Consider the following 12,387-nt stretch of genomic DNA (forward strand, 5'->3'; position numbering starts at 1 on the left):
GGATGCTGTTTTATCTGCATTGGTAAAAGCGGCCTGCAGAGCAGCGAGAGGAAACCTGTACCTCACACTTCTTTTTTCCCCTCTTTCTAGAATTAAGCAATTTCCAACACCCTTCCTTGGTGTGCACTTTGCCTGGGCACACCTAACCAGTTGGGGCGCTGAATCTGTGGCACGTGGGACTCAGCATCCCTCCTGCATGTTATTTGCCCACAAAAAACAAGCAAATTAAAAAAGGGTCCAATTTTTCCATTTCTGCCCTGTTCCTGGGCACATCTATGTAACTGCAAAGTATATTTTGCATGTAAAGATTTTCTCGTATTTCTATACTGCGAAGGGTAATCAGCAGCTTCTTTTGTAAGAAACTACTACTGAGCTCATCCAGATGTTTTTGGATCCCAAAGAAAGAGTAAATTAGAAAATATATTAGAATGTGCTACTGACAGTTCTGAAATCTTTTCCTATTATTAAAGAGCTTTTCTCAGTTTATTCCACTATGACTGAGCTCAAGAAGAGATCTAGGTCCTACTTTAAGGCTGTAGCACTTTTTTTTACTAAGAAAAGCACCGAGACTCAACTCAGTGCTTTTACCAGGTAATAAAAACTAGTTAATTAATGGATTTAATCCAAAGCAACTGTGGACAGCTGATGGAAAAGCATTCCTGCTTTACAAGGAAGCACAAACACAATGAGTCCTTATTCAGCTGGGATCATCTATTCTTGTTAAATCATGTCGGATCTTAATATATACACTAATTTTCCCTGGCATAGCTTTGGAGTCAATATTGTTCGACCTTTCGTTCCCTCAATAGCCGCCGTGCACATTTCAGGCGGTTGTTGCTCCAGATGGGCTGTGGAAACGCATAGGGGCTGCGGAAACGCAAAGCTGGGCAAACCAAGGGCTGACCTGAGCGAGTGCTGCCGTTATCACTGGATTATTTGACTCCCATCCTTCCTAACCAACACGTCCCCGCGCCTTTCACCAAATAAGAAGGTAAGAGCCACAGACCATACCAAGCGCACTGTCTACCGTGTTCCCTTTCATCAAAACAGCGTGGAGAAGGCGAGCAAAAAATTAACCATTGGATTACAGAGAAATAAAATCCATGGGCAAAGCTTGGGAGGAGGGCAGGAATAAAAATATAGAAAAGCAAATAACTGTCGGAACGATACCAACATTTACCAGTTGATAAACATGAAAGACATCTGCTTGAAGCAGCAGCACGAGCTTCACGGGCTGCTTCTTACAGCCACGCAAAATCAAATTGGGAAGCAGGTAAGATCATCAAGTATATAAAAACACCAGAGCATTATACGTTTTGATGCCTGGATATAGAGATGATAGGGAAAAACAAAACAAAAAAACCCACAACTTTTTTTGTTGGTCATTGATTTTTAACTAAGGCAGAGGCCCAGTAAATTACAGCTTTAATGAGAAATACAAGGGGAAGGCAATTTATCTTTAACGTGCGTATCGCCGGCATGGATTTTGTTTGATTCTGCTAATTAAGAATACAAACAAGAAATCCCGGAATGCATTTGATCTTTTATGGTAGAGCTTAGTGTAAAATTGGAGTATGTTTTGACTCATTATTTTGTATTGGTAATACACGAAACGTTGTGAAGAAGTGGTTCTTTTAATCACAGAATAGTGGAATAAGACCAAGCAAATAACCGACTGATAATTGTTTAGGCTTCTGTGATGTAAACCTGATGTACCCATATTCTGTTAAAGCTGACTTTGATCTTTTTTCCAATAACATTTAATTTGCAGTCTGTTTATCTGAATGTATAAATGTAACAGTAATTTCAAGAGATTTCTTTGTGACTGTTCCAGGGTGAAGCAAAAGAATCCAATAAGCCAGCAAAATAAACACACAAAATACCTAAAGCTCCAAATTTAGGCTTGTGTTCCGTTTTTTTTTCTACAGGAGAAATGTGAGGAATCTGTAGCAGTAAATCTTGCTGGAGAACGTCAGTGACAATGAACACAGAACCTTCACAAGGCTTCATAAGCAGTTAAACCACTTAAATTTTGTTTCAACAGCGAGTATGTAAACCACAGAAGTCTAATGGAGATCTGGAACATAAACCCAGCAAAGAGTTGGGGAAGAAGAGCGAATGGCAGGATCTGCACGAACTGAAGACTTGTGCTGACAGAACAAAGTCCCACTCGACCTCACCCGGCCTCAACTCTTCACATGCCCGATCACAGCTTTAAACTCCATCAGCAAAGACGTAGACAAGTCCCGTGTTGGTGCAAGGAAAACACAATGTCTATGTGTATGGGAGGAGGGAAAAGACAGCAGAGATTTCTCATGGTCTCAGGTGTGGCGCATAGCTAAACATCCAGTTGGTTTCATCGCAAAAGGTTTGAATAATAAAGATATTAAGTAAGGTTAAATCTGCTACTGCTCAGCTCTGACATACGTGTGACAATAGTAACTAATAAAGAACTATTCATGCCTGAAGCAAAACGTATAGTAAGGATTATGAAATTTTCAAGACCAAGCAATATTAGATTTGAGAGTACATTAAGGGCATGCAAATGGCACAACCGACTTAAGTGGACTCCACTAATAGCAGCAGAAAAAACGATCTCGTGCTTCCGAAAGCACAAGCCCTCCGAGGTTTCGAGTACAAAAGATTATCCGAGTCACTAATTTACCACTTTCCGGCAAAACTACGGCAAAACCAAAAGCAGTCCCCGCCGGAGATAAGCTTACCTGATATAGAGCACTCTGCTTTGGTCCACCCGCCGCTGCCACCCAACGGGAACTTGCACTGCTGGTGGCCCTCCATCCGTGTCCCCTCCGTCACACTCCTTTCCACCATTCATTTTTCTGTTTCTGTTTATGAGTCTTCAAAGATATCAACAGTAAGATGATATCCTTTTACTACAAGTCATCATGGCCTCCCAAAGAAGGCCGTTCAGTACACTTTTCCCCAAATTGTACAAAGTGCATTGGGAGGCTCCAGCTCAGTTTGAAACCAAGTCCTTAAAAGTGGCCATTTTTGTTAATGAGTCAGTTTCCCATTATAATCCACATTAAATATGCAATGTTTAACTCCTTATATATTCATAAGGATGAACTATATAGATAAAAATTAGTGCTTCCAACTTGGGAAAATCGTAATTCACCAATCCTTTGTTACCTGTCAGAAAGGAGAATGGGGAAAAAGAGAATTTCTAGTTCAACAGCATGGCTCCAAGCTTGATGACTGTCTAAATAACTTGTATTTTGTGAAAGCTCGTCTCATTTTTATAAATATGAGTCAGATCTAATACCTCCAGGTATTATACCCTTTATATGCCACATTCTTTTTGTTTTCTTTTTATCTTCCATTCATGATCCAAGTTGTCTTCTTGAGTTTCTTTCATGACTCCCTGGCTCCAATGAAACAGCCTGAAAAATACAGATACGGAAAACACGTGAGCCATTTGCAGCCCAGTTCAGTAATTCACGGAGATGTATACAGCTGCATCCATTTCAAGAGCTTGGAATCTATATTCTAAATGTCACTAGAACCATCAAAATAAGGCTTGGCCTTGTCATGCCAGCACACTCTATATGTGGGTGCAACGGGGCTACGTCTCAAAACCTAATGGAGCGCAACTATTATTAAATAGTTAATGTACAGTTTGGGTGTATTAAGGGACGTATCTTTTAATTGAATAGTTTCACGTGTGCTTCTGTTCCGAATTATCAACAGATGATTAGCTCAATTAGTGCCCTTTAAAATTGTTCATAAAACCAAATGGATTTAGTTTGAAGCTGCTTTCAGAACCGATAGTATACATAAAAATTTGAAAACCCCTGCATTACACTAAATTAAAATAATAATTTCTTACAAGAAAATTGTAAAATAAACAGGGAAAAGCCAGCACCAATGCACTGATCTCTGTATACTTATGAAACAATTGAATAACATAAGTAATAATTTCCCCCATATGACTATACTGTATGAACAAATATTCACAAAAGAAGGTCAGAATAACCATGATATTCCCCCAAAGTAGCTTTTGAAGCTGACCAGGTGAGACTTAACTCTTGAGACTGGACGTTTTGTTAAGGTGAGACAAACATGGAATGTGCAATTAAGATAGCAAATAGGTTGGAAAAACAACAATCCTTGAACTCAACTGTAAGATGGCACTGACAACTATTGGAGTAACAGGTTTTATTTGGCACTGCATGTCAGTTCTGTGTTACTCCTAATACCAATGTTACGCTAACATTTTAAAACATAGGCAATGTTACTATAGACCTGACCGATTTTAATAAGAAAAGGTTTTTTGAGATAGAAACGGAACATAAAGACTTAGGATCCTACAATTCTACAGCAACAGCTACCAACAGCATAGTGACATCTGTTTAACAGTAACAACAGCTCCTTCCTTCAAGACCACTAAAGGAAGACTAGAGACGCATAAATATATCCTCAAAAATACTCCCTTACGTACGCTTAGATGGTACATTCTCTTCAGATGTGCTACTTATAGATGTAAAGTTCAAAATGCTACATAAAGAAAAAACCAGCCATGGTATTTACAAGGACGTGGAGTGGGAAGAAGCTGGTTGGACGTACCCCTTGGACTAAGGTGCTGGTATCTAAAGATTAAAGAGTGCAATTTTCAGAATAAACAGTGCCATTTTCTGCAGTACAAAACCTTCTAGAATAGCCCAGCACTGTTTTGCAGGAATCTGTTTCAACTTTCCTGTACTCTGGAGCACTTGGATAAGGTGTAATCCTTGGCCAGTCAAAACTGGGGGTGGGATGATGACACTATCAGAGAACAGTGTGTATTGAAGGGACGTCCCCAGCTCCCCCACTGCCCCCCCTGCCATGACAGGGACATCTTCACCAGCTCAGGTTGCTCAGAGCCCCGTCCAGCCTGGCCTGGGATGTCTCCAGGGATGGTTCAGCCACCACCTCTCTGGCCAACCCGGGCCAGGCTCTCACCACCCTCAGGGTCAAAAATATCCTATATCTAGGCCGAATGTCCCCGAAGCCAAGAGGTGCCCAGCGGAGCAGCTCAGGTGCACGGGTGGCTTGTTCAGGAGATGCCACCTGGAGATGGGATCCCACCTGGAGGTGGGAGCGTTTCCATGGCCTGGCCAGGGCCTCAGCCTTGTAAAAACGCCTTTGCACACTGAAGGTGACTCACAGTGTGCGTGATTAAAAACACGCAGTTATCTTCTAGAGGCCAGGCTGAAACGATAATTTTAAATTAAGCAACACCTAAATGTACAATGAGCAAAGTGCGTTTGTAACAAACCTCAAAGCATCTCTGCTTCATTAGCAAGAGGTTTAAACTGAGCCGAATTCCAAAGAACACAAATGTTGCATTTCTGCTGATTAGTTTTCAGATGACTATGTTGCCTGGGCCAGGGTCTCACCACCCTCAGTGGGTAAAATTTCCTCCTTAATACCTAGTCAGAATTTCACCTCTTTTAGTTTCAAACCATCACCCCTTGTCCTATGGCAACAGGCCCTGCCAAAAGGTCTGTCCCCATCTTTCTTTCCAGGCCCCTTTTAAGGCCTGACAGGCCACAGGTCACCGACAGGGGAGGTGACCAGGCCCCAGGTGACCAGTGAAGGTCACACAAAGCACCTTGAGATCTCTCATATGAAAACAATCCACCCTTTAATCTCTACATTTGGTGCACAGAAATAGGATTTGGAGAGCGCTTGGCAACAGTTCAGGACTCTCTCAGGTTTTCAGTTTAGAAGTTTCAGTGTTTGATTGGTTTTATCACAATTAAGAAGGCTGAAGATGACGTTTCACCAAAACCAAGACAGAATTCACCTTCAGGTTGCAGCATTATTGTTGAATGCTGCATTGGCATTTGTATTGTAGGTCTCACGCACGGCTAAAATAGGTAGATAATTTCCCCATTATTATTAACAAGAATTAACTCTCTGTAATATAGGAAAACCAGAATCAGAAAATACATTATTTAAGATACTGGAAGCAAAGGGTGCAGAGAGCGTTGCTCCTCTCTCAGCCCAGTCTCGCTGTGGCTCACGTTGCTATTTAGGGCGATTGCACTGGATCCATTACGAGAAAATAATAGCCATCAATTTCTTTTTTTGCGCAATCAGCAAGAGATGCTTTGAAGTAACCTTATATTTCTACTGTTTCTGCAATGCTCCACCTCAGCTAACATCCTATTCCATCACCACCATAATACTTATTATCATCTAATCAGATAAACCATTTTTCTATACTGCACATAGCCTGAAATAATACGAGAAGAAGCACAAGAATTCACTTAACTGCTTCTGCTGTGGAAAATATTGAAATATTTTTATTCAATACAATGAATTGGAATAAAATGTCTGCTTCAATCATATACCTTCCATCAAAGTTTATTATTTGTACGACTTTTTCTTGACGAGCACTGGAGGCTACAGAACTGTAAATAACACAAGCACTAGAGTGATGTAAACAGTAAAAATGAATCAGAGCACAGGTATGATGATCCATTCTCCATTCCTCCCCAGGTACAAAACCCACTACGCTCGCCCTAAGCAGAAAGCAGTGAAAAACGCTATTCACATCACCAAAGTTTGACCTTTCCTTTTGCAATTTACTGTGCTCATAGGCAAGTTGGGGTCTGCGAGGACACACTCATGTGTCTGTGTACAAGGAATTGCAGACAAGAGGGCTCAGGCTCCCTGGAAGCTTCTGAGGACACGGCTCATCAGTGTGTAACCAGCCATGGTGTATTACACAGCTAATCAGTGAGTAACTAGCCATGGTTTATAGGAAAACGCTCATGGAAGTGAGATTTTCTTCTCTAAACCCCAGCGTAGTCCTCTGCAGATTTCCACAAAACGCAGGCAATAAAATACCGAGTACATACTGTAACCATTGCGTATTTCTATGAATGGTGAAAGTAAGAGGTTGCGTTGATGTTTTGGTACAGAAATGCTTCGCTAATCGTACGTGCAGAGCTGCTATGTGTTATTTTATTTAACTGCATAACACTATGGAAAAGTTAAGCTTAGTAGAGGTCTCTCCCAGAAGAGTTAATCTTCTTAAATCTGATTCAACAAAGGACACCTTTTACATTTTCCCAATAAGCATTTATCAGCCCAAAAAAGAAAAGGGAGCTCAGGAAGACGGCAGTGAAAGAGAGGACGGGGGTCACTTAAACCAGGCTGGGTCTGGCTCTTTTTCACCCCATGGTGTCAGCTGGTTTTATAATACATTTTACACTATAAAGCAGCATAGATGAGAAGCTGCAAGTTTCAAGGGACAAGCAGAGGGGACAGTGGCACAGCTCCATCACGTATGGCAAACTGTCACTGAAAAAGCCATTTATAGCCCGGGAGGGACCACCTGGCCGTGAGTTCTCTGACACACAGAGCATCCATTTGACCACTTGAACCTCTGCATTTCTTACTGGTCCACAATCTTCCAACTCGATTGCAGAACAATCCCGTCTTTTGATGTCTCATTTTCCTCTTCTCCATCAAAGTGTTCTATCCGAAGCATTTTGGATTGAGATAGTAAGTATTTGGATTTTGGACCAAATCCAAAGCATGTTGGACACTGGGTTCTATCCAAAGGCCTGATTTTCATCAGCCCATGTAATAAATACCTCTTCTCTGTAATCTCGTAACAACTCCAGACAACTCATGTTATCTCACCACGAGTAACACATCTTGCCACATCTAAATCAATTATTTCTTTTTTCTGTGTGCCAAGACATGCCGTTTCCATTTGGTTTGCAGTCCGGTTTCATTACAATATGCTTAAAAATATTTCATTGGAGAGCTATGCAAAACTACACTGAATTGTTTCCCCCTTTTAGTCCCCTCAAACCCCACCCGCCATGGAAAATTTCTGCTTAATTTTCATATGCTGAAAGTATGTTTTTGATTTTTAAAGCAACTGCCTCACTTTTGGGAATGTTGCGTTCTAGGAAGTCTCCGCACATTCAGTTCTTAATGTTTAACAATTTTCTGGCCAAGCGGTAAAATAGAAAACTTGGTGCAAAGCAATTAAAAACTTAAATGAGATACTCATAGTCAGGATTCTGATCTATCACATACGATATAAACACCAATGTAACATCTGTTTTATCAATAAGTGGACATAAAGCCAGTTAAGACAAATTCTGACAGCCTAATGTTGCAAAGATGCTCTGTTACTTATTTCTTACATAAACTTTAAGTGTGCCTAAAATGATGCCTCTCTGATGCACAAAAGCCAGTTCTTATCTATAGAATGGTCAGATTTTGCTTATAAAGTTTTGCAAACATACACAACACACTACCTATAGATATTAATTGCGATCTCACTTCCCAGGCTTTCCTTTCAAACACAGAAAACCTACAAAACACATTGAGAAACAGAAATGACCCCAAATCACCGTCTTCGGGTTTTAGAACTAACAGGAAGTTTTAGTGTATTAAAGAGCATTCTTTTCAAACCACGCAGGGTTAAAATGAGTTTTTATTTAGTTATCGCTTGCACATTATTAATCTGTTTAAGCCCATAAAAGAAATTAGTTGGGATTCTCCTGTATCATGTAGTAAATACAAATGTTGCATCACGTTTTGGCAGTGCTTTTCCAGTTTGAAAAGCAGCAATCTCTTGACTAATTCGATTGGTATTGAATACTTCATGAAGCCCTATTTTTAGGTGAGTGATTCAACAAACAAATGTGCTTAAAGCATAAAGGAAACCTTTCTTCCTTCAATCTTATCTCATTGCAGTGGTACCCAAGACTATAGCACAGCTGTATACATGATATACTCTGCCTTTGGTTTGAGAAGTCATCTCCATCTCACTCCTAAATACAGAGTATTCTGGAACAACCAGAAGATTGATCTCTACTGAACAACTTAATTAAAATGATACATGTTAAACTGCCCCAGTGCCACATCGGTTTATACCAGTCCATCTACCTTCGGTATTAAATTATCTTGAACTGTATCAATGATGGTTTTGTTTTGTATTCTAACAAGGCTTACGTATTCCTAATTTATACTACTTCAATGCTGTAGAAGTTTTTAGGCTTGGAAGACGCCAAATACAACCACACTATACAATGACAGCTATTTGGATGGATTTAGTCAGAAATAGAAAAAAAAAATAATAAAAAATATCAAGACTCCTGGCCACTGTAGAGGTCTCTCAATCCACAGTCAATGACCTGTACCCGTAGCCCACTGGACATGGCCCAGCTCAGCCTCGCTCACCTCCATAGGGATGGACGGAATCCTCCAGTATTTGGTTTCCTATGCCGCTGGACCAAAGCCAGCACTGCACACCCGCTAAGTAGGAATCCACAGCAATAAAACGACTTTCAGCTGTGTCATGGATAGATAGGGCAAGATTCTCATGGAGAACGGCTGACTTATGTTCACGCCAAGAAAGGCCTTGAGGTGCTGGAGCGAGTGGAGAGCAGGGAACGGAGCTGGTGAGGGGCTGGAGCACAAGTGTGATGGGAGCGGCTGAGGGAGCTGGGGGGTTCAGTTGGAGAACAGGAGCTGAGGGGAGACCTTCTGATCTCTGAACTGCCTGAAAGGAGCTTGGAGCCAGGGGGGTCGGGCTCTGCTCCCCAGGAACAAGCGCCAGGAGCAGAGGAAACGGCCTCAAGTTGCCCAGGGGAGGTTGAGGTTGGATGTGGGAACAATTTCTTCCCCAAAGGGCTGTGGGGCATTGGAACAGGCTGCCCAGGGCAGTGCTGGAGTCACCATCCCTGGAGGGCTGGACAGACGGACATGAGGTTCTCAGGACATGGGGCAGTGCCAGAGGTGGGGAAGGGTTGGACTTGATGATCTTATCAAAGGTCTTTTCCAATCAAAATGATTCTATTCTATATTTTAGCTGATCATTAAGAGCACAGAGTAGAAACCTCTTCTCTTGGAGCATTTTGGCCCAGCATGCTGTTAACTACTCAGAAGCTGTTAACCCTTACATACGATATCCTTCCTACCAAGTGAAAAAGTGGAGTTCATTGAGCTCCAAAATATCCTCAACTGAGGAGATTTAACTGTGTCATTAACAGCTGGCCAAGCAATGGTTGAACTGGGAAGGAGCGCGGTTCTTTTAGCATCCTTTATTTAGTGTACGTCTACTACCAAACCCCAAAACTGGAACACATCGATCTGTATAAATCCCAGAGTTGGGAGCAACGGAGGTTTCCACTTTCAATGAGGGAACGGAGAAGGTGAACCCTTTCAAGAGCCTCCTTTGTGCGCTCGTGTGCACGTCTGCATACACAGAGCATCTCTGAAAGGGTTTTGACAAAGAGCAACGCTGAACTGCCCAACAATCGAAAGAGATGGCAGGAAACAAAAGGATTTTCTTTGTGAACCTCGGCTCTGTCTGCTCAATCAGAATTTAAGAAATACAACGGTCCATAGAAGAACACAGAGGAGCCATAATGCTCCTTCAGGCCTTCCGCCACATTGGTTTTTTTCTTTACAAGGGAAATAGGTCAAACCGTGCATGTGAGACAGGCCTGTTTTACTGCCAAAACCACGGAAGCACTCACAATTCTTTAAAAATTAAGACGAATATTTGTATCCAATCTAAATTAACCAAGATATCACGCAGGTAAGAATCACGTCACTATTATCAAAACCTTTCTTAGAGAATATTATGAAATAGAACATCACTAACCTAAATGTTAATAAGAAGCGAAGCAACATCATTACATCAACTTTGCAACTTTAGGGGAACTCTCAGAATGAAACGAGGCACTTGTATATTATACAATGTCCATCTTCAGCAACCTACAGATCCAGCAAAACCAAACCTGGGCTTGGATGTTTTCAATTCTTTTTCTAATGGCCAAAAGCCATTCATACATTTCCTTTTCAATGCTCTTGTTTCAATCTGTGGGCATAAAGCTTTATCAATTTTACACAAACTGCTTATTGTTTTTATCCTGTGAAACAAGACAGCAAGTACAGTGTAACATGGCAGGAAAGAGTCGCAAAGCAAGGTTCCTAGCGAGGAGTTTAAAGGATTGAGCTTTCTGTAATATAAAGAGAATTTATACTTGAACTCTTTCTGAAGAGCTTTTCCACAGTTCTTTCAGTTCTCTCTTCATCACGCAGTGATGATACCGCAGCAGTTCTGCCACTGGCAAGGCCACTTTTGGGGGGCTTTTTTTGAATAGGATTTTCTATCTCCTCTAAAGCCATAAGCAAGCCACGTTTTTTGAAGTATTTTGCTTTTGTTGATGTAACACTTTTCCAGAATTTAGTACTTTGGAACAAGCAGGAGTAAATGTTAATCTTCTGTGGCTTCAGGGATCTTCTATGGTTACACCACTGACACTTCTCTACAGCAATTGTCGCTCTGTGAGCTCCATAAGAAACTATCAAGCTCTAGAAGAAACTATCAAGGAAAGTTACCACGTTAAGAAGAAAGACGACTGCAAAATGTGGATGAAAAGAAGCGATCTGTGCCTACAAGAGGGAGAATTCAGACCTTGCAAGACTTCCTGCCAAACAGAGAGGATAGCAATAGAAAAGAAAAATCTGCTTGGTCACAGTGGGATTGCTCTCACCAACATCACACACAGATTCAGTAGAAAATGGCCATATTTATCCAAAAAAGGGATAAGGGAGTTAAAATTAACGTAAACTTAAAGCTCTAATAGCAACACATTGATTATTATGAAATGATGTAGCTATAAATAGTTTAAAGTTTCAGCTCGAAGTTGAAATTACAGCAAAGGGAGATCCAAGCACATGAATAAACAAATACTCATGTTTCAGGTTTCCAAAAATCTGAAATTATTAAATATTGGTTTATAATGAAGATTATATGAATTTCAGGAACATCCGACACAGGATGCTCTTAAGGTATCTAATAAACAGATACAGAAAATAAATAGGTAATAACTATTTGTGAGTCTTCAGTTCTACTTGCAGCTTTGCTCTATGTTATTGACTCACCGGTGACAATGGACATACACATTTGTGAAAACAAAAAAGTGAATTTTAAAAGAACATTCCAATGTAACTATTTCAAAACCTGCCCATAGAAAGTCAATTAGATTTTAGATAAGCAGTTAAAGAAAGGAAAAAATGAAATTGCTGGAAATATGGTGAAAGGCTCCAACCTGCTGGCATAACAATTACCGGATTAGCCCCGGATCTCCATTAACTGTGCAGGGCGAGCTCAAAAATTAAGCAATAAATGGGAAAAATGTAAATCATACTCCCATAGCTCAAATGCAGAGGGCTCAATACAGTATATAAACCTCCTTCGTATCAGACATCTCAAGTTCAGGACACAGCAATTTTTAAATCATTTGAATAATTCAGACTGAGTTTCTGCGCAAGAGAATGTCAGAAACATCGTAGGATTGCAAATTAAACCTGTAAATGATGCTTTTGTGCCCAAGTCAT

General features: G+C 40.8%; 1 protein-coding gene across 8 annotated transcripts in view; it reads right to left on the reverse strand.

Moving 5' to 3' along the window:
* The window catches only part of MBD5 (methyl-CpG binding domain protein 5), a 125,053-nt gene that overhangs the window by 38,164 nt on the left and 74,502 nt on the right, over nucleotides 1–12,387 (reverse strand). For 5 of the 8 annotated variants that reach the window (XM_071810679.1, XM_071810680.1, XM_065840587.2 and 2 more), the window contains one exon: nucleotides 2,724–3,404. In XM_071810679.1, the coding sequence (XP_071666780.1) occupies nucleotides 2,724–2,836 (113 nt within the window). In that variant the 5' untranslated portion in view covers nucleotides 2,837–3,404. The remainder of the gene's footprint in view (nucleotides 1–2,723; nucleotides 3,405–12,387) is intronic. The other 3 variants (XM_065840591.2, XM_065840589.2, XM_065840588.2) reach the window with 3 other exon arrangements.

Source organism: Patagioenas fasciata, chromosome 7 (genome assembly GCF_037038585.1).
Source record: "Patagioenas fasciata isolate bPatFas1 chromosome 7, bPatFas1.hap1, whole genome shotgun sequence".
Taxonomy (NCBI): domain Eukaryota; kingdom Metazoa; phylum Chordata; class Aves; order Columbiformes; family Columbidae; genus Patagioenas; species Patagioenas fasciata.